Below are 25,749 nucleotides of genomic sequence, written 5' to 3' on the forward strand. Positions count from 1 at the left end.
CTGGTTCTGCTGTAAACTGGAAACTAGAATGTGTTCGAAGGATCAAATCTATGGCTGTAGATTGTTCAGATTGCATAATTTGATGCATTTGAGCAAGCTAGATTTTCTTTTTCCAATGCTACTGTGAAAAAGGAAGTTTACTAGTGTTCAGTAAAAGATCTCCTGATTATTCTCCATAAGCTGTGAAAACCCTATGTGGACAGCTGTCCAAAAGGAAGAAAGTTCCTGGGGTGACAACGATATCTTAATTTTCCAAACAGTTTAAGAGTTTGTGAAGCAAAAGCTTGGGATCACTTGCAGAAGAAATGTGGGTTTGATATTCTCCAGAGATAGTTTCTCTCACTCTTCTCAAAGCAGCATCACTGTTCCAACAAAAAATATGAATAGAGAACAGCTGAACTATTTGTAAACAAGTTGCTTATATCCTCTTTTATTCTCTACCACTGTTAATCCCTCTTTGCTAGCAGACTGGCATGCTGTGGCTATTGTTCTGTAACACCTTTAATAAAGGTAAGACACAAGCATTGAAAGGAAAAACAAGATGTTAACTGTGGTTCTCGTACCTGAGCTCTTCATGGCAAATGCTCCTCTGGCTGCAAAGTCTGAGCTTATAACTTAATGCACAGGTTTGCTGCAGTATTCATTGGCAGGATCAAAAGCTTTACCTTGCTGATGTGGCACACTAACAGCTCCATAGTGCTTGGCAATCTGGCTGCATGGGTTTGACTTGTTGAACTCAGACTAAATATGTATATATAGTACCTACACGCTTTGGTTTTGATCAGCTAGATCAAGCAATTTCTCTACGTAAGAAAACATGATGCCTCCTTCTAGTGGGTTCTCTTCTTATGAGGCTTTAAGACCTTTCACCCAGCTGTGTAAAAGCATGTGCTGAAGCCCAACTTCCTCCTCAATCTGTAGAGGTAGGTGAGACAAGATCTTTCTGTGTAGATACCTATCGTGAAGGGCAAAACCTGTTGTTTTGTCTGAGTGCCTTTTGTCTGTTCCTCTTGCAAATTAGACCTCAGCAATGTTTCATGGAGAAGAAAGGAAGCAAGAGGTGTTCTTCGTTTATTCCCTAACCTTGGTATTGTTTCCAAACCTTTTTTTTCTTGCAGAGTGTTTACTGATGTGAAATATAACATGTGTCAGATTGTGTCTCTGTGAACAAGACCATGTTAGGGATTGGAAGGGCCCTGGAAAGCTCATCCAGTGCAATCCCCCCATGGAGCAGGAACACCCAGATGAGGTTACACAGGAAGGTGTCCAGGCGGGTTGGAATGTCTGCACAGAAGGAGACTCCACAACCCCCCTGGGCAGCCTGGGCCAGGCTCTGCCACCCTCACTGAGAAGTTTCTTCTCGAATTTAAATGAAACCTCCTGTGTTCCAGTTTATACCCATTGCCCCTTGTCCTGTTATTGGTTGTCCTGCCAGTATTACCACCCTTTAACTTAAAACATTAGCAACACAGAAAGAGCAAGGCCCTCACTGTTTCTGTACAGTGCAGTGTAGGAGAGGGGGGGTAAAAATAAAGTCCTATTTTAGAAGCATTTCACGATTTCTACACAGAGAAAGGCTCTGAGGGCTGCCTAACTTCAGTTGTTGGAAACATTTCCCTCAGCACCCCCGGAAAAGACTTCAAATGGATCACCCTGCCTGCCAGGAGCAGCCTGGGCTCTGCGCGCGAGCGGGGCGCCCCCTGGCGGCGGGCGCGCGGGGCCCGCCCGACCGGCCGCCCCGGGCTCCTGTGAGGAAACCGCCGCACAGACCGCGGGGCTCGGCCTCCTCTTTGCCAGGCCCTCCCTCTCTCCAGCGGGCCCTTGCGTGTGTGAGAGCTCTCGGGGCTGCTCCTTGGGTGCAGACGTTATGTGCTAATTGATGGTGAGGTTAGTGGGATAAGTGAAGCACTGCTTACCAGCAACTTGCTGGCTCATCAACCTGGATGCCAAAATTGTTGCCTTAGAGTTAACAGTGTGAAAATGACTGCTCTGTGGCATAATGGCTCATGGCTGTAGTCAAATACAGGATAAAAGCAGTAAAGAAGCTTTAAAAGGAGATTTTTTTTTTTCCTCTAGCAACTGAAGGGGGCATGATCAGAGAGATCACAAGTAGTGTGCAAGGGAACAGACTGTGGCTGCATTTTGAAGATGAGATGGCATAAAATCCACAAATGGTTCAGGAAGTCATGTCAATGATGGGAGTTGGAGGCTGAGAGCCAAGGAAATACCCGCGTGTGTGGCGAGGACTCGTCCTTGCCCAGGAGCGGCTGTCCGGCGTGCGGGAGGTGGGCGCTGCCCGGCTGGCCCGCGCTGACCCGCTGCTCTGGGCTCACCTTCCGCCCCAGCACACCCTGTTCAATAAAACACACGTTTATGGCTCCGTTTCTGGTACTTGAGCATCAGGGAGTCAGCTTCAGTGAATCAATGTCAAGCCGTCTGATTCCTGCAAGAACAAGATAGATTTCTTCATAAATAGTGCTCTAGTAACGAGAAGGTGCACCCTAGTCAGTTCTAATTGTGGCAGTGTAATGGGCACGGCTGAGCTCCCTGACGGAACTGTGTTGTCGTATTACGACAAGTGTGGAAGGCGGTAGTAACGTGCCTAAAGTAAGCTGAAACTTGTCAGAGCCATGAGCTGGAACGAGGTATCTGATCCTCAGCCCAGTGCATTACCCACAAGACCTACGTTCCTCTTGAAGGCCTCTGAGGAAATACAGCGTGGGGATGCTTCAGTCAGTGTAAGTAGTTAAGTCGGTGACATATTTATATAAAATACCATCTTTACATGTGTAATGTCAATTTGACTACATAATAACTTCTCAAAGACAAAATCTGTGAATGCATTTTAAGAATTCTTGAGTAAGTAATTACTGTATTCAAGGGGAAATGCTAATATTTTTAAAGAAAATTGTGTTAAATTCATATTGTATTCCCACTGGACATGCACTTAGTATAGACTGTGTGGGTAGGAGATTAAAGGAGGAATGTTTGCACTGTAATTGATCTAAAAAGACTGTCTCAACTACTATGCAGTGAAGACATCTTCCACTTCTTTTGTTTAAAGAGAATTAGACAAGAATAAGAAGTGATCCCCTTTGGCCCAGTTCAGTGATCTGATCCACTGGGGTTATTCTGATTTCTGATCTGTTCAGCGCTACGTGCGGAATTCCTGCTGACTCAATTATGGTAATGGTGTGAGCTTAGACTGCTTGAAAGTGGGTAAGCTGAATAAAATTTCCTGAGCCACACCAAGAGCTTCAGTTGGACCTGTTGCTGTTCTGGAGAAGCAAAAAGCACTTCCAGATCTGCCATGTCAGTGCTGAAGCAGCCAGGCCATGAGTCTGTGCAGATCAGTCAAGTAGAAAGAAAACAGTTTTACCTCATTCATTCGTTTTTATCTTTACATTCTTCCAGGCAAAGTGGTTATATTTAGATGTTCTTAAAGATATTCTGTTTTGCTGAATTCTGCTGTTATTTTTTGTTAAAAGGAAAAGGATTTTGGAGAGTTTGGTAGGTAAGTACGGTGTGCAATAGAATAGTGAAGTCTAGAGCATTAAAATTTTGCATCAATCTGGTCTTGTGAAGTTTCAGTAGGATATTGACAGGGTGTGCATCTTATCAGCTATTACATAGATAAAAGTGAACTGGCTTTCAGCCTATGTTAACACTATTTTAGGGACTACTGAGTGTCACAAATAGAAGTTGGGCTTCCAGGGTTGTGTTTAGCAACCTGGATTATTAATGAAAATTCAGCAGAGTGTGCTTTTTATCTGCTGTCCCAGTCAGACTTGAATGCTAGCACGTGTATTGCTCTACCCTCTTTGAGAGAGGCTTTTCAGGTTGTTGTTAGTTTTGTGGCGTGTGGGGATTGTCAATAGATCAGATAAAAAATAGTTCCAGAGCTAAACATTTGCAGAGGGCTGGTAGCGTCCAGATAACTTTACTGTGCCCTGAATTTTTCCTTTGTGTTCTCTCTCATTTTGAGTTTTCTGACAGAAAAAAAAATAGAAAATTCTGAGATTGTAATAAAACAAAATAAAACAAAAGTTCTCAAACCTGCTTGGAATTTTGAGAAGCATAGTCTCAAAAAGTATTTGTAGTCAGGTTGTCAGTCATGGTAGCTGGAATTTACTTGGTGGTTTCACAAGTCAACACATTTCTCAGTATTTTTCTAAACTGTAGTTTTTGAGATTTATGTAATATTTCCTCTAAGGAAATATTTTGACTCAGTGTGACTCTCCATTTGATCCCTGCTGAATGGGGCTGTCCCAGGCTGTGAGAAATGAATCCTCGCAGAGCCTGGAAGCAGGCTGCACGGTGGATTCGGCTGAGGTGAGAGCTAGATGGCAAGAAGCCTTCTAAGAAGTTGGCCTGGGACCGTGCATCTGGAGCACTCCCAAGTATGCAGCAATTCCTCGAAAGGCTGAGCTCTGCCTTTCATCATTAACAATAGCCGTGAGGGACAATATCTGGTGGAAAGATCCCTCTCACACAGGATAAAAGCAGAGCATATTGTTTGTTGTTGGATACATTTTAAGTGCTAGTAAACTGTAAAAAAAAAAAAAAAAAAAAAAAAAAAAAAGAGTAACAATTCTAATAGTTTTTTGTTGAATGTTCCCATGTGGTTTTGGACTAATTAAAAACACCACTTTTGTCTTTATAAGTCAATAAAGTGGGTAACCAGTGTTTAAGCAGTTAATGAGTTTGATGAGTTCAAACCTTGAATATGACTTTTCACAAAGATTTCAATTTACAGTTGGTCTGACTTATTATTAAATTTGATTGAGGGACTCCCAGACTAACTAAAGTGCTTTGCGTGAGCACAGCTGCTCATTTTAGGACTGTCTCTCCAGGCTTTTCAAGAAATGTGTCTAAAGCTGTACAATATTTTTACCTCTACGGACAAATCTCTGTGCAGTTTTGCTTTTTTGCTCTTGATACGTTACCTAATAGATGTTTCCAATGTTTGCTTTATTCTCCCAAATCTATTATAGACATTAACATAGCCAACAAAAGGGCTGTTGGCATAGCTCCGTGGCTGGATGGTCTGTGTTGTTGCAGCCGTGTGTCCTGAGCCACTTAACAAAACCAGTATTGCAAGAAACGGTACAGGGCATTATTTGGACCTCACTGGATCTCTCCATAAATATATCAGTGTTGATCTTTAATAGCCTTTTAACACAAATTACACTGTTCTGATTTGGAAGAGTTTTAATGATCTGATGCTTAAGTGATGCTTAATTCTCAGGATATCTGCCTGCTGCCTGTAATGATAGTAGATTTTAGGATAACAAAGAAGTGAAAAAAGAATAGGCATGGGGACTTCATCCATTCTAATCTTAGAAGCATGGAGCATGGTATCAGGACTGCTGGCCAAGGTACATGTATACCAGCTTGGGTCAAATCCTGCTTAGTTATATTTTCACGGGATTGAGATTTTTACTGAGAGGACTTGTTGTGTCTCAGTGTATAACTAGGACTTCCTGGACCAGTGAAAAATCTCATTGACTTCAGGAGACATTGGCTTGCGCCTTGGATTACTAACTGCTATCATGAGGGGATTTGGGTGATCTGGGTTATTTGGCGAAGTTATTTTTGGTTATTTCAGCCTGCCGACAGATCTACTTGTCCATGGAATGAGAGTTAAAAATGAGTCTGTGCTGAGAGGCGGACGCACATGCAAGGAACTTACAGCATAGCCTCTACAGTCTTTCTAAACTCGTTTCACAACTCTTTTCAGAGGTGGGTAGTATTCAACAATAAAAAGCACCAATTTAATTTTGAACATGTGTATCTTTGGGCCTATATTCAAGTTTTAGGAAAGGAATGATGCTAGCTATTTTACATGGTAGAAGAGGTCCTAGAGCAGTGTTCTTCCTTGCTAAAAATGTTTTGCTGTTGAATAAGTCTAAGCTGTCCTTAAATTTGTTGGTACCTTTAATAAGAAAAAAGGAGCATATAAAGATACCTATTTAGAATATACACATGAGTTTTACATATGTAAAAATACATTAAACTTGTTTTCCTCTTTAAAGCATCAGAGATCTTCCTCCTGGGAGATACATTCCCTTCATATTGGGTGGATTTACCGCAAGGAAAGCTAGAGGGAACTTAAAAGTGTCCGGTTTTATTTAAAACCTTGGTGGTCTTTAACGGCTGCCCCGCAGTTCCAGCCTGGTACAAACTTAAACAGAGTTCTTTGTTGCTCTTGAATGTGACATAATCCTTTCATCTGGCATGCTGAATGAAGTATGCACATGGCTTTTTTGCTACCCCTGCTGGGCTGCCTTGTTACACCTTCAGAGCAAACCACCCCCCAGTAAAAAAGCTTGGACTCTGTCATCCACCCTAATGCCAATAAACAACAGATAACTCTGGCATCTTTTGGCTTTAAAATGCTGCCCCTCATTAAACTTGTGTGTTGAGGAAGGAAACAGCTCCCCACATCATTGTTTCTTGCAGATACAGATACCGAGTACATTTTTTTGTTGTTTGCATGTTTGCTAATTTGAAGCTCTTTGAAGAATCCTACAAGGAGATCAAAGACAAAAGATTAGAACGTTTTTAATAAAGTGAAGAAGGATCAGGTTAGATCAAAGGGACAAGCTGACAGGAAATAAGTAGGTGCCGTTGTTGGCTGACACTTGCATGCTGTAGGGTGATTTCTGTGTTAATGTGAGGTCAGAAGGAGGATTGCTTTACATCTTATTGTCTCCAGACTTTGCTGACTGGGTGTGTCTTTGTACTTTGCTTTAATCTCAAAAATTAAAACCCATAAAGTCACAGTTTGGCTCAGCCACATGATTTTTCTAGTTATTTAGCTTTGATTTTGAAATAAAAAAAAAAATTCGAAACACACCAGCAGGGTACGGAGGTAATTAATTGATCTGCAAGGGGATTCAGCCACAGCAATATTAGTTATCAGAGGCACTGGGCCTCAATCACCACCAGTGTCATTTTGCTGACTTTAAGGGAATTAAATTCTTACCCCACTGTCTTAAAAGGAAATGTATTTTCTTTATATATACTGAAGCCTTGTGTGCTCACAGGTTGTACCACTGTAATTAAACCAGTGCAACAAAACTAATGTAACCCCCTCAGTTTGGATGCAGTTTTTTTGGGATAGAGCTGCTAATTGGATAGAGTTTATTTTCCTGAGAGATTAGAGTGACAACACCAACTGGAACAGACTCACTGGGCTCCTGGTGATCTTTGGCATGGAGGTTGTGGTGGATGTGTGGTGGTCTTTGGCATCCTAGCACACAAATATCAGAAGGTGCTTTACAAAATACCTCTTTCTTCTAATAATACATCACTTTTCTGCCCTATGTAGCTAGAAGAAATTTGAGAACAGTCACAGGAAAACATGCCAATTTCTTTACTAGATGATAGGTGATTGTGTAGTTGCGCGAAGCTTGATCTCACCTCGTTTCTTCACAGATGAAGAAAACAAACGAATGCTTGAGAGGTTTGTGTGACTTTGTCTCCATTAGCAGGAAACCTCCTCTTTCTGAAAGGATGTTTTCAGCCAAAGGTGCAGGATTGGGCCCAAAGAAACAATACTTGGTTTGTTCCACAAACAAATGGGCTAGTAATATTACCTTTCTGCTCTACGGGAGTACAAAAGCAGTTCCTCCTTCAGCACTGGCCGTTTCTGCTGCCCTAATGCAGAATGGCACTCTGGTTAGAAATGTTATTAATATGTTATTAATATTTGTTCAGTCATGTTAAATCAAAATAGCGGGTTTTGGCATGGCCTTAACAGAAAGAGCTGCGCTTAGCCCCTTGCGTATTACTACAATGAGGTAATAATCATATTTCATTAGAAAAATAGATTTTTATGGTATTTTGTTGTTTTTGTCTTGCAGTCAGTTATATAAATGAGTGGTGACTCTACAAAACCAAAGGAAACTATTAAGCAAAATACAGTTACCTAAACTTATTGGGGCAAAGTAAAAGAAATTGGAAGAGAAGGTTAGTTTGCATTTAGGAAATTGAGGAAAGTTTGTGAAACTCAAAGGGATGTTAGAAACAGCACCAGTGGGAAAAAGCGTCCTTTCACTGCCTGTGCTGTGGCTGAGCAGAGCTCCTCTCTCCTGGTGCACGTGGCTCCAAGCCAAAGCTTCACATACTGCACTGCTGTTGGCTGCTAGTGCAAAGGCCTTATCTAGAGTTCCTGATTAAAAGCCGCATGGCAGATTGTATGAAGGGCTCCTGTTCTGGATGCAGTCAGGATCACTTCACTATGCAGTCAGGATTCAGTTTCGGGAGAGATGACCCAGGGGGTGCAGCACTATTAAGCTGAAAATGACATATGGGAAGAAGATAACCTGGTTTGATTTTGAACATTGTCTCATTTTCTGTATTTGGTCACATTCCATGGAGCCTCCTGGGCTGCTAGTCTGTTACTTTTCATGGTTGGTAAGCTCTAATTAAAATGACTTCTAAGTCAGAAATATACAACATTCACGAAGAAAAAAGGCTGAAGCCTCCTCAAATACACAAACTGCTTCTTTGTGGCCACTGTAACAGCACATCTTCTGGAGACATCTGCCTCTGTAACCACTTAGTCCCTGTTGACTCCCTCGTTAGACTTGGCTTCAGTTGGGAAATACACCCTGATACACTTCTCTTAAGCTTTCACATTTAGAAGTGGCAGGTCATTCTTTTTGAGATTTATCTGTCTAGTTAAAACACTGGATTTTTGCCTAAATGTTATACATTGCATGGAGCAGTTCTTCTATAATAATATACAGTCATTGGAGAACGGCAGATGCTGATTGGAAAAACGAGTAGTGATTGGGTAGCAGAAAAATAGCGATTGTGAGGATCATGATAGTGGACAGAAGTGTCTAAATCCTGCTGAAGTTGTGAGGATACTAATGTGTCTAGCTGGACAGAAGTTCCTAGATTGTAGAAATGCAGGAAATAATAGGTCATGTCTGAAATAGGAAAATCTGGAGCTGTAAATTGATGTAGTTAACTTTGTGTAATCTCTTAGTATATACAGCACCATAAACCTACAGGGTTTGCGGGAATATGATAGTACTGGAATGTAGCAGAAATTCAAGGTACTCAACACAGTCAAATGGTATGAAAGGAAATAGAAGAAAAGGAGAGTCGTTTAATGGACTTTGCAAAATGAAGATTAACAATTCAAGGAGAGGTGCAAAGGGGGGATTGAGGATGTTGACAAAGTGTTATGGTAACAGAACATTCAGTGATGAAATGCAGAATTCCCTGAGGGAATCATAAATCAACTTTAGTCGACAAGGTATGTTGGTTCCTAAATCAGCAGGAGTCTGGTACCTAAATAGCTTTGCAGTCTAGTCCCAGATGCTTTACTTTGGACTTTTTGCTTCCCTTTAGGTTTCATGTGGTTTTAAATTTAACAGGGCACTCATTTCCTTTTGAACTAAAGCATGTTAATAGTGTCCTTAATATATTAATAAAATGAAGAGTCTTGAAGGATAGCTTGGGATTTTTCAGAGTTCTGAAATGCTAAGTGTTCTAATATAAAGTAGAAAGCATTAAGAAAAGGTTGAAAATGACAGGGAGCATCAAGCTGAGACTGAATAACTTTGGGATGTTTGATTTATTCCCTGCTTGAAGCTTTAATGGGTCTTTTTGTGGTTCATTAGATGTGGGGCTGGAGTGGTAGCATACTAAGAACAAATAATTATGATCCAAACACAGATACAGCATTTCAGTTGTTGATTAATACATCAGCAAAGGGAAATGTAAGGTTATCCTGTGTGACGGGAGATGAGAGGATGGGAGTGGAGCAGCAAGAGGAGCAGCCTGTGTCCTCTGAGTGGTAATGCTGGCTGCTAAATCCTGGTCCTGCAGTGCCAGGATCCCTCCTCCTCACTTCCTTGGTCCCTTCTGCTGGAAGGAAATTTTGAACAGTAATTAATGAGAAATTTTGGATCTGAGAATCTACAGGGTTTTCAAGGAAAACAGGACTTAGTAAAGCTTAAGGTTTACATGTAGCTTGTGGCAGGGCACCAATGCCTTGTGTAGTGGTGAGGCCCCACCTGTAGTGCTGCATCCACATGTTGAGTCTTTAGCACAGGAAGGACATGGACCTGTTGGATAGAGTGCGGAGGAGGCCACAGAAATCATCAGTGGGCTGGAACACTTCTGCTGTGAGGACAGGCTGAGAGGGTTGGGGTTGTTTAGCCCAGAGAAGAAAAGGCTCTGGGGAGACCTTAGTGCGGCCTTTCAATACCTAAAGCGGCTTACAAGAAAGATGGGGACAGACTTTTTAGTAGGGCCTGTTGCAATAGGACAAGAGGTGATGGTTTTAAACTAAAAGAGGGAGGGTTCAGGCTGGACATGAGGAAGAGTTTTTTTACAATGAGAGCGGGGAGACACTGGCCCAGGTTGCCCAGAGAGGTGGTAGATGCCCCATCCCCGGGGACATTCAAGGCCAGGCTGGATGGGGCTCTGAGCAACCTAATCTGGGTGAAGGTGTCCTTGCTCATGGCAGGGGGGTTAGACTAAATGAGCTTTGAAGGTCCCTTCCAACCCAAACTGTTCTATGATAAATGTGCCTTGACCAATGGTATATGTCTATCATGTCTCTATGTAGGTTTTGTGATGGCTTCTGAAACTGTTGAGCATTCATTCTCCAATAACCGCACTCAGCACCTGCTATCTCTAGTTATCCGAAAACATCTTCATCATAGTAAATTATAATCTTTGGTCCAAACCACATGTAAAGCTGAAGGAATGACTGGATTATAAAAGTGTTGTTAATGGCTTCCTTTTCAAGGTGAATTTGTCACTCAAGGTAGTTTGTGGGGAAAAAAGCTGAGGCATTTAAAATTAACTGTGTACAGGAAGCTTTATGATGTAGACTTTGTTTAACAGTATATCATGGTGTCTAGGACTGAAACAATGTTGGATAATGAGCAAAATTGCAAGCCAGAGGTGGGGGAGACCCACTTTGTCAATACATTTCAGGGGGATTAGCTGTATTTTATTTTTCCCTCACAGTTTGAACTCAGTCTGGAGGCATGCTGTGCGATTGCTGCTTTCATCATCTTGCCTTTTCTCTCTCAGTCAGGTGTTTATCTTCAAGTGTCGATATAGTTCAGAGTACATTTAAGCCCCGGTATTACCTCTAGACTTAAAACAGTGCAGTAACGTCACTGATATAAATGAAGGCTTTACAAGGACAACCGATATTACTGTTTTAATTTTGGCAATGGAGATGACTCATATTCTCTGTTTGGAAGCAGATTTTATATTTCTACAGAAGAAAATTATTAAATGCATGCAATTTCTGTCCTTCCCAATTGTATTTCTTGTCAAGCTGTGCTATGTAGCTTAATCTAATTTTACTAAGCCTGTCACTGTAGCAAGAACACCAACATTAACAACACTAAGACTTGGTTTTCTTGTTCTTGATCCTGCAATCTCACCCATAAAGATGGAATTTTGGGTTGGAGTAGAGCCCATTAGTTTAAATGTATTTCTTTGTGTGCACAGTGGTTTGATTGGGCAAATCAGTGCCATGGTCCATGAGGTCCCGCTGCCTTGGTGTCATACAGCTGCTGTCCCAGGCTGGTCGTGGTCCCACATAGGAGTAATTTTCTGTGGGATGGCGAGGACAGAAAAGCATAAGTTTGGAGAAATGTTTGGGGTTTAGCAGGCTTTTCTTCAGCACACCATTTTTTCTGCATTTCCTAAGTTTTGGCTCTCACTCATCACAAAGGCTGTAGTCAATGAGAAGCAGGAACTCCAAAAACACCAGCAACCCGTGACAGGTCTCACCTTGAGGAAAGGGAGCAATTCCAAAGGGATGGTGTTTTAACTAGTAGTTGCTTCAAGCTCCACTTTTTTTGGAGGAGACAAGAGTGAACTTGTTTACAGCCTAGCTAGAGGCTTAACTTTCTTTTCCTAAAGCTCACAAATATTCTCAGTTTAGAGCTTTCCCTTGACTTTGCCTTGAAGGAAAATAAGCAATTTTGGGAAGGCACCAATGGGTTTTGGGTAACAAAATCAAACAAGGTTAACACAAACCCAGGGCTCTCCAGCTTCTGCTAGCACACTGATACTTGTGTTTGCCTTTGCCCACAGCCTGCTATTTCAGAGGAAATCTGATTTTTGCTAGGATAGTTGTTAATCTTCTCAGGCCTGACAGTATCATATGGAACATGCTCATATACATTCCTCTAATGTTGCACGTTCCTCTTCTGCTTTGCTTTTGGAAATGAAGGCATTTGTGGTGAACACATCGTATTTGGTTTAAGGAGTACTTAGCAAAGTCAAATCACACCTTTCAAAGCTGGAAATGCAAAGTAAGACTCCCAAATCCATGTTTTAGGCTGCTGCTTATGTTGGCTGGTTTTCAAGAGTATGGAGATACCTTTGGCTTCAGTGGTGGCTGCTGAATGCAAAGCACTATAGGAAGTCAGGCGTCTCCTTTCAGAAACAAGGGTGCTTGTTTCAGACAGCTTTGGCAGAATGAATGTGGCAATGATGCCTTTATATAGACTTAAAACAGAATCAAAGTTGTCCTTAAATCAGAATGGGAAAAAAATCAGAAGATGATATGCAAATGTAAGATTGAAAATAACATTTTGAAGTGAAGCCTAACCTGTAGGTTTTGTATAACTGGAATTTGGAGTACATGCTGAAATATAGGAAACACCCTGTATTTGTCCATTCAACATGCTTTTCTTCTTACGTAGAATTTATTGAGTTTTCCTGTGTCTGAAGCCTGCAGGTGTGATTACCTCTGGTTTCCAAGGGAATACCTATGCTTCTGGCTGGAGAGTCCTGTATCTTGTTTGTGCGTTTTGAAAGGATAAAATAATGCCAAGATTTACATTTTTTTAATGAGGAAAAGTGTAGCTCTCTCTGTGTGTACTGTGGAACAAAGGTTTCATTGCCCATTTTTTTCCTAATAGGCTGATAGATAAATCACATATTTTCTTGTACTCTGCTTTTCCTGTCTGTTTATAAAACATTGCTTTTGTAGGTACGTGTTATGTTTGTTTAGTGTGCAGAAGGCAGATGAGAGAGGAGAAAACTGACCACAAGACACTGAATGTTTTAGACAGTTGTTTTGTATAGCTGCGTTACTATGAAAGGAGAGATTATCTTGACGTGTGTCAGTTTGATTTTAAATAGTAGTAGGTGTTTCTTAAAAAGCAATGGCCATATGATGTTAAATTGAAACTGGACTAAAGCAAACACAGGCTTTCTCCTTTGACAACCTTACAGTACAGTCTCATTAGGGTAAATTACCCAGTTTCTCCCTGTTTCTATGATTAGATGGTTATTGGGATCCAACCTAATTAGTTCAAGGCTGGCTTGGGTGTCTCTACACAACATGGTTGTTATTTCTGTGCTGCTGTGGAAACATAGTCTAAAGTCTTCATTTAAAATCCGTTGAAGTCAAAGCAGCTATTTCTGTTGGTTGAATGAGCTTTGCATCAGGCTGAAAACACGTCAAGGGTACAGTACAGAAAACGGAGAGACCATGGTGATGTGGTCCAGGCCTGGCATCTCTATTGGGTTGCAGTCCTGTGGGGAGGGTGCAGGAATGCAGGCGTGGGTGGCACGGCATGGGGACAGCAGGCTGAGGGGCCAGCCCAGGGAGCCGGGGAAGGGGGCTTGCATGTAATGCAAAAGCACATCCAGGAGAGGGGCAGAAATTAGAGCATCAGAGAGACGAAGGAAGATGACTGGGGATTTTTGCCAGTGGTGGGAGAGACTTGGATTTTGTGTGGAGGAGGGCAGAAGGGCAGTCTGGCACAGCTGAAGCAGCACCTGGTGGAAAAGCACTCAGCCAGCATTTCTGGGAGAGGTGGGCAAGCAAAAGCAGGGCTGACAGCGTGCTGTAAATGGCACTGCAGAGAGCAGTCAAGGGAGGTAGAAACTTGATGGGGGGGTAGACAGTGCAACCAATCTGGTGGTAAATAATAAAAGTCTTCCCTTTCCCAGTGCATGAAACTATTTGCTGCAACCAGCACACTCTTTGAAGAAATCCAACCTGACAGGAGTGGGGGAGCGGCAGGTGAGCCCCAGGGGCTGGAACAGACAGTTGTTCTTCAGACTGGTAGAGACACGAACATGCTAAGGGGTGATACAGTTCCAAAAAAAAAATCTGAAAAAGCATAGCAAGCATATTTTAGGGCAGAATGGAATGTTTGCTCAATTAACTAGTCAAAACAGGATTTCTTTGTGTTTCTCACAGTGCTGCAAAGGGAACTCCCTTTATAAGAATCAAATTATTTGCCTGTATCTTCACTAACCAACATATACCATTGTCAGGAGCATTACTAGCGTTAGCTGATCCCTCTCTGTTGTGGAATAAAGGAGCTCTGTTTTCTCCTGACCTGACTGGATACAGAAATATAGGAGTGAAATTAGGCAGCTTGCTCAAAACCTCTGAAGGACTTGCTATGACAGTGAACGTCACAATTCTGTTCTGCTCGTGTAGGTAGGACCATAAGATTAAAAGGAATCACCTTTTCATCAAGCCTTGCTTGCTGCCACCGTCATAGTGACATAGTCTGGAAAGTCCAGAATGGTATCCACAACACCCACTCCACATGGTTGCACAAACCACAGGTTGCAAAACACACCCTACAACAAACTCAGAACTATTAATCTTATGTAAAAGATCAAAAGCTGCAAAGTGCCATGTCCCACTGGAAGATATCTGGAGCCAGTAAGAGCTTCATTCTGCCCTTGGATCCTTGCATTAACATGGAACTTGTTAAGTGACATTCCCAGGTTATCTGAAAAGCAAACTATGCACTACAGTACACAAGAAGGCTAAACAATTATTGTCATTTTCCTTAACAATCTGATCTGAATTAAAAGCTTTCCTAACTTTGCCTAAGCCTGCGTGTCAGATGTTTAATACCATAAAGAGCATGATTACCTTGGCTATACCTAATGTTTGTTACTTCAGGGAAAAGGCATCAATTTTCCATCTTCCATCACAACTCCTAAAAATTCAAGTTATATGTAAAAGGGAGAACCATATACAGTTTCCTAGCCTATTTTGGACAACAGGAATACAGTAAAAATATGGTGCAACAAGCACAATTTCCTTAAGATTAAAACAGCACATACAAATCAGACAAGACTGAAGGAAGCAGATCAGCCTCCCTCAACCTCTCGCTTGGTCGCTTGTAATGGTACTTGATGTTGTCTTGTAACTCTTTTCTGAATCTTCTTTTTAAAAAAATTTCCTTCTTGAGTTAAATATATCAGAACTGTGGTCATTTTTTTCATGGTTTACACCAACAGAATATGCAGCAGGAATGGATAATCTCTGTTTTTGTTCAGTGTTCCCACTTAGTGACCTGAGGATTAAGTTATTTTGGCCACAGTGTTTCATGTGGTGCAAAGGTTGATTCCCACTTCCCCTGCAGACCACCACATAAAGGACGGAGTTAGGGCCTCCAGTTTTGGACTTGGCAGTGTTAGGTTAATGGTTGATCTTACCAAAATGATTCTATGACTTATTCTGGACTATTCACTGTCTTGCTGTAAAGAAGAGCAGCTCTTATGTCAAGCACAGGGTCAAGGCCAGGAAGCCCTAGAAACCTTAGGATTTAGGAGGCTGCAGTGTGACCAGATTGGGTTACTGCTCTGCTGCAACCCGTTTAGTCCCTTTATACCTTGTTTTAGCTTGTTTGTCCATGTGTTACAGGATGAAAGTGCATGGAAAAAAGGATAAGATGATGCAATAGCGTTGCACTGTGGGCAGTATCTAAAAATGGACATATTACCTTCTCTGTTCACCATCTATGGAAGTCTGTACTCTTCAGAACTGAGGTTTTAGTCTCTTTCCTGCTCTTCTGCAATGAACAGGGTGCCTGGGAGGCAGAAGACTGAGCTAAAGTGGATCCTAACACAGAAGGCTGTACAGTTACATGTTCATCATAGTCCTCACATCTAAGGCCTGTTACCATTTCTATGTATTGTTATATTTTATATGAACTCCTGCCACATCTCTAAAACAACTTAAGCTACTGCTGAGTAAAGCCAAGTCTAGATTGTTATCGATGCCATGCGAACTGTGAGGCTGAGTGGTGGCTGCTGACTGACAAGGTGATAGCATTGTTGCTGTAGCGACTACACATTAGTAAAGAAACAGAAACATGTTTGATGTTATTTTGGTCTGCAGAAAGCCTGGACAGTACAGGGTAGTTCAATAACAGGCCTGGGATGTGCAGAACCCCTTGCTTGTCTTGTTTTTTAGTGTGTATCGTTTTCTTTTTTTTTTCCCAACAATGTGGCTTTTGACTTTACATTAATGAAAATGTGGGTGCTTTTGCCAACAACAAATGAACAAATGTAGTATGGAGTATGATAACAAAGAGCCTGGAGAGGCTGGCAGGTAAGTGTTTTACTTTCCTAGTACAGCAGCAAACAAAACTATGTGTCTATGGCCAGAGTTTGATTCTCAGTGCTTATGGAGGGCATATAGGGAATGGTGATGGGGCAGTCAGCCTACAGACACTTCTGAATCCCATTTTTTTCCATTTAATTTAATTCTGTCTCTATATGCTGATGACTATGGCAGCCACAGCTGTTTGATATATGGGCAACCACAGGCCGTGTTAAAGCTGATGAGTAGGCTAAATGCTTTCTCCCACAGCAAGCAGAAAAATAAATGAAAAGCCCTTTCTAGAACGAAAGCAGAAAGCACTAGGGAGCTGAAGGCAATGGGGTGAGCTGAAGGCAAGCTGGGGAGTTTCTGGAGAATTTCTCTGAGAGTGCTGGGAAGTGTGGAGGGATTGGGGATGCTGAGCTGCCACTGTGTGGGTGAGTGTGCACAGCAGGGCAAGAGAAGGTAGGAGGTAAGGGAAGAGGTTCTGGGTGGCAGAGAGATAGGATTTCCTGAGACACAGGCCTGACTAAAAAGGTGGACTTGGAATTTGTAAGGTAAGTGGCTCTTTGTTGTTATTAGCACTGAGTATGTATATCAGAGGAGCCAGGTTTGGGTATGTTCCCTTTAAATAAGGAGAGTTGCACCACAGAAATACCTGATCTCCATTTTCAGCTGCTTACTCTGGAGTGGTGCAGGCTGGTGCGGAGTGGTTAAAGGCAGACCAAAACAGATGGTCTACAAAAGCTGATTTTGGCTCTGAAATTTCTTCAGGCAACACAGACATTTTAGAAAGTAAACAATTAAGCAATTTACTTAGTCCTGTAGAACAGACAATTATTTTGATTTTCTGATCTTACAGATAAGCGTGGTTGGTCCTCCTTTTCTCTACTCCACCTAAACACACCTCATACATGCAGATATGTAACCTGGCTTAGTCTTAATTAATTCAAAAATGAGAGAGGTTCCAAAGTCCATTAGGTATAAGATGGGAAATATGTAAGCCTTACTAACACACTTGTTCTTTAATGCATAAAAACACCATTATAATAATGCTGTCTGAATACATAAAAACCCCAGCTTATTTATGGTCTTTCTTTTGGCTTCACTTAAGCAGTCAAATTTTTAGACATGATTTCAGTAAGGGAAGCAGTGGCCCCTAGTTGCAACCACTTGACAGTTGTTCTGTGTGTTGCCCAAGAAATACTGTATTGTTTCTTTGATTTGGTAGAACCCTTTAGACTAAGCTGAGTTTGAAGACCTTTTTTTTTTAAAACTTGTTTTAATATATTTTAGTTTCTTTCTTGTTTGCATTCCTTCTGATGCTGCCCTAGCTACCTTTATAAACATCTGAACAGTTACTCTGTTTTCAGATACAAAGAACAATAGCACCTCAAGCGCAGTGAAAATACCAAATATTGATCTGTCTCTTGAATGCTGGAAAACCTCAGCAGGAGGTATACAAAATATTTCTGAAAAACGATAGCTTATCACCTGCAGACCTGGAGGTTGCTGTCTGTTATTACAAAGACTTGCTGGGGGGGCTCCACTGACCTTCAGCTATTTGTGTCTCTTCCAAGGCAAAGAGAAAAAAATCTCAACCCTCTCCACAATGTTTGCATTCACCTCCTTTCCTGTGTCTTTCACCTGAGTTTACCAAGGGGCACTGAAATACGTCGGTCGCGGTGATGTAGCAGCACCAAAATTTCAGAGCAGTGGTGGAATCTGATGTGTGAACTGCTTTTGGAGTACAGATTTGGCCAGCTTGTTTACACCCTTGCAAATATCCCTATAACTTAATCAATTGGGGTGGGATTTGGAGATGTCACTCTTGCTATATAATGTTTCTGGATTCCTATTTAAAACCAAGCTGCACCTGAATGCTAATTTGCACTGTGCACTCTGATGTGCTAATTATTTTCCTGTTAAAAACATGCTGGCATTACCCTGGGGATACCAGAAATGTTAATGCTGCTTTTCCAGTCAAATTTGGCCCCATGGGGACGATGAGGGTTTCTGTTTGCTCTCCCTGGCTTGCAGGGCACCTGTGGCGATGCACCGCAGTGAGACGGGCACTCGCAGCTTCTCAGGCCACCACAGGAAGCTCAGGGAGCTTGAACAGTCACTATAATAATCTCCACGGTCGCCTTATTTTGTCCTTTACTTTTTCTTTTGGACAGTTCACGTGTGGTCCCAGCAGCCCATTTCCCCAGTTCTTGAGCCCCAGCGCTTCCCAGAGCAAGAGTGGGTCTGGACTAATGATCTCCAGTCAGCAAATGAAAAGTTCAGGTCATGACTAAGAACCATTTGAACCCTGAGCTATGCTCCCTTACATGCTTGCAGGACTTAAACATACTGACACAGAAAGCAGGCTTGAGCGAGCAAAATGGTCAGTTTCCATGTATGGTGTAAATCCACATAAAATTACCCCCCATTTTTTATAAAACTTCCAAGGCTAAAAATATTACAAATCAATGTATATTACACAGTAAATCTCTTCCAATCTAGCTGACTTTTTATGCTCTACTGCTAGGCATGGTCTAGCTACTTTCCCATTCCAGGTGATATCTCTGTTCCGTTGCCTTCAGTAAATAATTAGGTATCTTGTGGTCCTTTTAAAATGTCACATAAGTTGCTATCACAACCCAGGCTTCATCATGTTTTTCTGGTTTGGCTTACTCTGTTCTCTTCAACACACTCATTGCTCACACTTGTAGCGTTCTCAGGACTTTGCTAACATTTCACTCAAATTGTTAATTTGAATTGGCCACCTAAGTCAAACATGGGGTCATATTCATCCCTACTGTGACCTACAGAAAATGAATGGAATACCAAAGCTGTGCTTATCCCAGTATGGTCAGAGTTTGCCACTCAGAAAAGGACTTTTTGGAAAATTGTGGGAAGAGGGTAGTTCAAACAGCTACTGAAGTGTCTCTGAGTTGCCTGCTGCAATTTTCTGAACTTAAACAAACAAACAAACCCATGCCCAGAGCTTCATATCTCTCTCTTCAAAGAAAAAAATAAATTACATATTCCCTTGTGGTTGCTAACTCCTGAGATAATTTAATTCTTACATTTACATTTCTTATAATGTGTTTTCTTCTGCTATATAAAAATTATCAGTCCTTGGGTAAATTGTTCTGAGAATTTTTTTCTTCTGTTTTACAATAGAGGGAGCTCTAAAGAAACTTATCTCTCCATAGAAAGAGTTAAACAGACTGCGTCTTCAGAAGTGCTTGAGAAAACTGCAGCGTCAAGGTGCATGCCCCTTATGATGGCTATACATTGCACATAGGTGTTTCCTATACATTGCACATGAGCGTTTCACAGTGAAGTCAGGCCAGCCTGGAGTTCTCTACCACAGGGAGTTCTCACTGGTCGCTGTGTTGGGGCTTATCAGTAGCTTTGTCTTGCTTGTTGGGAGTCGCTCTGGAAAACTCATTTTGCAGTCCTTCTCTGAGGATGCCGGGGCGCTCTGCTGTACCAAGGAGCGAGCTGGTCTTCATTCAAGGACTTACAGCAGAGCAAATATATCAGGATGGATGTTTTTATATGAGTGAGTTCTGGACGGGCAGATTTAATAGAAAAGATAATTCACACTGCCTGGTTAGAAATCATGCCCTGTGAGGATGGTAGTGACAGGTGGACTAGTTATAATAAACTGTGGTGACAACAGTGCTGGAGTGTTCCCACGTGGAAAAGGAGACCAGCAGGGTGGTTACAGTGTTGGCTGGAATGTGGGAGCACTGTCCCTGTGGCTTTGAATGTCTCGTTTAGCCATCTTCCTCCCTGTGTACAAAATGCCTATCAAAGGCCTTTCATATGTTAAAAATAAAAACATATTAGGAACCAGGCTGGTACTGAGCGTCTAAGTGCTGTGTGTAGAGACTGAGTCAGGTTTTATCAAAAACATCTGTTGGCAATATATACTTAATATCTGGTCTATGGACTTTTTTTTTTAATTGTGTTTGTATATGCAGTACCTGGGAGCACAAGACAAAGTTCTTCCAAAAATCATTTTGATTTAGACTTTTGGGAGGAAAAATTTCTTAAAATAGTTGTTTTATGGTTACAATTCAAATATATTTGGCTGTGTTATTAATGCTTTTTCCAATGGTTTTCCTTCCCCAAACACACAGGGAAACAGATTTAAGAAAAAATGACAAGTGTCATCCAGCCTTGCTACCGCATTAACTTTTAGAAGCAGCAGGGTGTTGTTTATGAACCTGGTATACCTTTGTTTTCATAAAATCATCTTTGCTGTATTCCTTGAACCAAGGCTTTTTATTAACAATCACATAATCATTATCTTTCAAAGGTTGTTGTACTAGAATAAAATGACTCTTTTTTCTAAAAAATAAATAAACCCTGCCCTGTTCCTTACCCAGTTGACAAGTACTCTTTAAAGTATAACTATTGTGCAGTGATCCGTACATCGTATGTACTAGAAATCTTTCTTGGGAGTAAAATGGCAAATAAAGCCAAAGACTTGTAAGTCTTCATCTTTGGGCTAGAGTTATTTTGATGTTGTTTTGTGTTTGGGTTTTTTTTGTGTGTGGGTTTTGTTTTTAATGATTATGTTATTTTCTTCATTCTGCCAGTTCTTGACGCAGCAGACACTGATGGTAAATGTTTGTCAGCCAGAGAATGACCATACATCAACATAAAGAATTTCATATGTGACCACTTTAGCTTTCTATTTTTGGCCTGCACAATTCTGTAGCATTTTAAAATACGGTCAGCTTTGTACACTGAATCATATGATTAAGGAATGTGAACGTCTATACTATTCAATTGAATTGGAGTTCTCCCCCTGCAATGGTGATTGTAGGAGGCTTTTATTGTTGTCTTCAAGTCAGGCTCTGTGCAAGAAAAGGTCAGACTGCATACATAACTGTATTAACAAAACACTTGCTGGTAGAGATTGTTTTGCTTGTAAACCAATGCAAGGTAGGTTGATTTAAAAACCAAAAAACATTTGTTTTTTTTTTTTTACTCAGGATAAACCGCATGTATTGTTAGATAGTTTATCCATTGTACCTGTATGTGCAAACTGCAGGAATAGGTCTTGTTTTGGAAAGAGGTATTTCATGAGTGCTGGCTTCAAAGTTTGTGCTGTGCATGCATAGAGTTGAAGCTGACAACTCAGTGCAGACAGAGCAGGAAGGCTTTCTCGGAGATCTTTATCTAGCTAGCTATAATTATAAAAGCTTAGTTTGAGAAAAAATGTGCATCTCTGCTACTTGAGGTCTGTCGAAATTGTCTTAAGTAACTGGACAGATTTTGTCCTTAAAATCTTGATGGGCTCATTAGTTCACATGCACAATCAAAAACCCCAAAACTTTTACTGACAGAGGGGCTGTAGTTAAACAACATAACATATGCATTATGAGTAGGGCAATGACTGAGGCCAATGTGAGCATTTTGGTAAAGAGCAAACCCTGGCCCAGGTGCGCTCGTCCAAGAAGGAGGAGGAAACGTGAATGTGAGTGGTGGATTCAGGGCAGAAGGGCTGGCACAGCCCCCTGTGCTGATCTCTCCTCCTATGCACCGCCTGCAGGAAAGCTCCAACTGCAAGATGTAGCGATTTGGGAATTTAAGACTCCCCAGTTTATCCTGAGGAAAGGCTGAGCCAGGAGAGATTTTTGACTGCTAATAAGCTGTTGTGACTGTGACACATGACATCCACTGCATATTTTAAATTCACCACTTTATTGTGCTCAACTGACTTTCAGTTTGATAACACAGAGCTGTTAAGGAGGTAGCAGTAGTACAAAAGCTTTAATGAAATAATAGTTTGGAGTAGGTCTACAGATGTCTGCCTGACTTTGGAAAACTGATCTCTCTCCTGGAGTAGTGTACTCTGTATATGGACATTCGTATCATTTATAATAACTATTCAGTTCTCATAGCCACAAGCCTACCAGCAGGCTTTCAGACAAGATTTTAAAAAACACATAACAATAAGTCCCATTTGGCAAGGAATCTCTTAACCTTTTAAACTCTTGCTTTTCAGGACCACAACAACGTACAGCTTTGCAGAAATGTCAGGTTTGAACAAAATCCATGTTCTTTGAATAAAAACTCTCCTCCAATACCAGAAAATAGGAGTAGGCAGAAATCTCTTCCAAGTAGTGTGTTTCAAATTTCTATTTGCTGCCAAGGGCAAATGGAGACACGGGGCAGGTGCCTGTGCCCTCGTTGTGGCTGGTTTGCGTCACCTGAACGTAGCTTTGCTCTCTGGCAGCCGTGCTCAGCCAGTGCTGCCCTGGGGGTGATGTTGGAGGAGACATCTTCCTCTGCCCAAGATACCCTGATGCAAGAATAAAACCTGGCTTGTTCTCGAGGTTGCTTTTCTTCTAGGAGATGTTTGAGAACATGACTGTGCTTTTCAAAAAAATCAAACATGTGACCACAGGCTTTCTCAGATACTGTAGTGTATTTGTGGAACATAAGCCCTCGCAAATAGCTACTGTACAGGGGAATACAATTGCATTTTGCCTAGGTGAACTAGGGTACTAGTTGTTTGGGTTTTTTTTTAAATCAGGCTGATATGAAGAATATGTCTTTCATCTTTAAATACTAATGCTGTCTTTATTTTGCAAATATGAGTAGCTAATCCTATTTATATTTACCAACAATACCCATGAACGTCAATTAGCCTAATTCTTGCTTTCACAAATTTGCCATTAATATGAGCATACACCTAACTTAAAATATACAGATAAGAGTCCATCAGTGCAATCCATTCAGTGTAACCGATAAACTCACATTCATATTTGTTGCATTAGTCACAGTGCTTTCAAAAAGTCAGCCAGTAGGCATGCAGTACAAATGCAAAAACTATCCTGCTTAATAAATTTTCATACCACCAGTCTGTGTAATACAGAAGAAGTTTGTTTGAGAAACATAGTTGTCGCGATTGATGGGCTGTGCAGCTATGGGCTTGGTCCCCTGCTCCGGGAGGTGGATGTCAGGTGTTGAGGGTGGCAGCAGGATCTGCAACCTCTTCCCCACGCCCTGGCTATGATCAAGGCCAGCCCTGATATGGGGCAGCTGTGTAACCTGGGATCAGGCTGGTGTGAAGAAAAAAAAAGCTGTGAGAGGGCTTGTTGGGGGCTTTCTCCCTTTGTTCAGGAGTCACATTTAATCTCAGTTGCCTGCTGTCCCTGTACCTGGCTGTGCGCCTTGCTGACCCTGACCTTGCCTTGGCTTCCTGGCTTGACCTGGGACCTGCTTCATCACTGCAAACTTGTCTGGTGAGTGCAGGACTGTGGCTGACCCCGGTTAATGCCACCAGACCTGCTCTGCTTGCACAGAGACTGTGTGACTGTGGCGCTTGCTTGTGAGGTCCTTGCCTGCCTTGCTGCCCCCCTGGCTCCCAGCTCACCTCCCTGGGCAGAGGTCTTGCTGCTCCCAGGTATGTTTTTGTTTATGTGTGTGTGGAAGGTTGTTTTATTGTTTTTTTTTTTCCTCCCTCAGTTGAGAATAAATTGATGTCCTTTTGGTCTGAGTGTCCACGAGAATGGGAAGTTTGCTTTGGAGGATGGATTTGTGGAAATATGTGAATATGAGAGGAATTATTCTGATGAGGTATTGATTTGACCATAAAAACAATAAATTGTACTGGTCTGTGTTCATGGATGGTGCTTTATGTCAAAATGGTAACTGTTGTGTGTTTTGGTGATGTTGCAAAACAAAAACAAGGTATGTGATTGATGATCACGCTGCAAATTCTTTGGACAAGAGGCTGGATCTGTCTTATGATCTAAGAGAAGGAGACTACATCATATGTTACTATTTTTGTTGACTTAGTGGCTTGAAAATTCAGAGCTGAAAAAGGACTATTTCTACTGCAGGTTTCTAAACTGAGAGATTTTGTACTTAATAGGTTGCTTTCCACCATGCCTAGATCACATCATCCTCAGCTGTGCAAGTCAATGAGCTAATGCTGCCTGTGCCCACAGGAGGCCCTAACCAGCTTCATGTGTGCAAAGTTTTTAAAGAACATGATAAAATATTAAGATTATGATGAAAATATGGTGTAAGTTCAAAAATAATCTGTTGAATCTTGAGGAATAGCATGGTGTTTACTGTCCCCTAAATAGAACTCATTATTTGATAGCAGGTAACTAATTATTTTATAAGAAGTGATTCTGAAATAAAAGGGTACTTTGATGGTAAAAAACCCTCATGCTTTGGGTCAAAGACCTCCCTCTGCTGTGACTCGGGCTTGTTGCTCATGGTAGTTTCTTTGGCAAAGTAAGATAGAGGAGAAAAAATTCCCCATGGCATGAAGCCTGGCAGAGCTGCCCTGTGCTCTCCCAGGCAGTGCTGTGTCCTGGTTGAGCTTTCCAGCCCCTCTCTGGACCTGCCTGCTGGCCAGGGCAGCCGTGGGACCTGTGCTGTTCTGCTCGTCCCTGGGACACTGTGTTCGGGTTGGTGACTGAAGGAGGATGTCTGGAGCCAACACCCACGGTCCGGGGTGGAGAGTCCCAACCTCAGTTATTAGCTGAGCCCTACTTCAAACAAATGCTGATCCTGCTCTCTGCTTGGTATCACCCCCTCCCAGCTGGCCCAGAGCCACTCTTGCCCATCTGACCTTCCCTGTTGGAGACTATTTCTCCAAGGCTGCTTTGGTGCTCTCTGCTGACTCCTCTGCTCTTTCCCTGGCAACTCTGAGGTTTGAGTCTGGGACTAAACTTTGGGAGGGCTTTGAGAGCCTCTCAGGTGCTGCTGTGCCACACTCATGCCTGCGGACATTGGGCCAGCCTGGGTGCTGCCCTTGTCCTGCACCGGGCTGTACCTTACCTGTGGAAACCCTCTTGTTCTGAGGATGTAAAGCAGCTAGTGTGATGGAGACAGTTGCAAGACCTAAGCAAATAATTACTTTATGCATAATAATTAATAGAGTCACTGTATTGGAGGCTTCTCTTGATTTTCAGCTTTGACAGGTCATTATTATAGTACCAGACATGTTTTGGAAAGGGTGAGTGTAAACATTGCTTCATAACTTTGCTATGAGTACTTGGTGGAGCTCTGCTCCCCCCTCTTTTTATTTTTCCTTAAGAAAAGAGGAATGTTTTCCCTTTATGAATAGGTGTAAAGTACTAGCTTGTGCCAAGATGACTGGTATTTGGCCTCCTTGCATGCTTGCAGGACATGGGTTGCATGTAAAGCAGGAGAGATGTAGAGAGTTGAGACAATGGATGTTGGGGAGTAATTGAAAGATTAAAAAGAAATCTCAGACATTGCAGGGAGACAAAGTTTATAAAGAAAATAAAGGCAAGGGAAGGTATAAGGGTAAAACTTTGTAGGGCAAGAGAAGCATTGGTGGTGTGTGGTGGTTTTTGTGTTTGGTTTTTCTCTTTATTCTTTTTTCCCCG

At 41.8% G+C, this 25,749-nt stretch overlaps 1 protein-coding gene across 2 annotated transcripts in view; it reads left to right on the forward strand.

The window, feature by feature from the left end:
- Nucleotides 1–141: 141 nt before the first annotated feature.
- The window catches only part of LOC110355908 (uncharacterized), a 70,951-nt gene continuing 45,343 nt past the window's right edge, over nt 142–25,749 (forward strand). Inside the window, exon 1 of one of the 2 annotated variants that reach the window (XM_021282069.2) lies at nt 142–23,783. In XM_021282069.2, the coding sequence (XP_021137744.2) occupies nt 23,654–23,783 (130 nt within the window). In that variant the 5' untranslated portion in view covers nt 142–23,653. The remainder of the gene's footprint in view (nt 23,784–25,749) is intronic. The other variant, XM_021282073.2, reaches the window with a different exon arrangement.

Source organism: Columba livia, chromosome 13, assembly GCF_036013475.1.
Source record: "Columba livia isolate bColLiv1 breed racing homer chromosome 13, bColLiv1.pat.W.v2, whole genome shotgun sequence".
Classification (NCBI taxonomy): Eukaryota; Metazoa; Chordata; class Aves; order Columbiformes; family Columbidae; genus Columba; species Columba livia.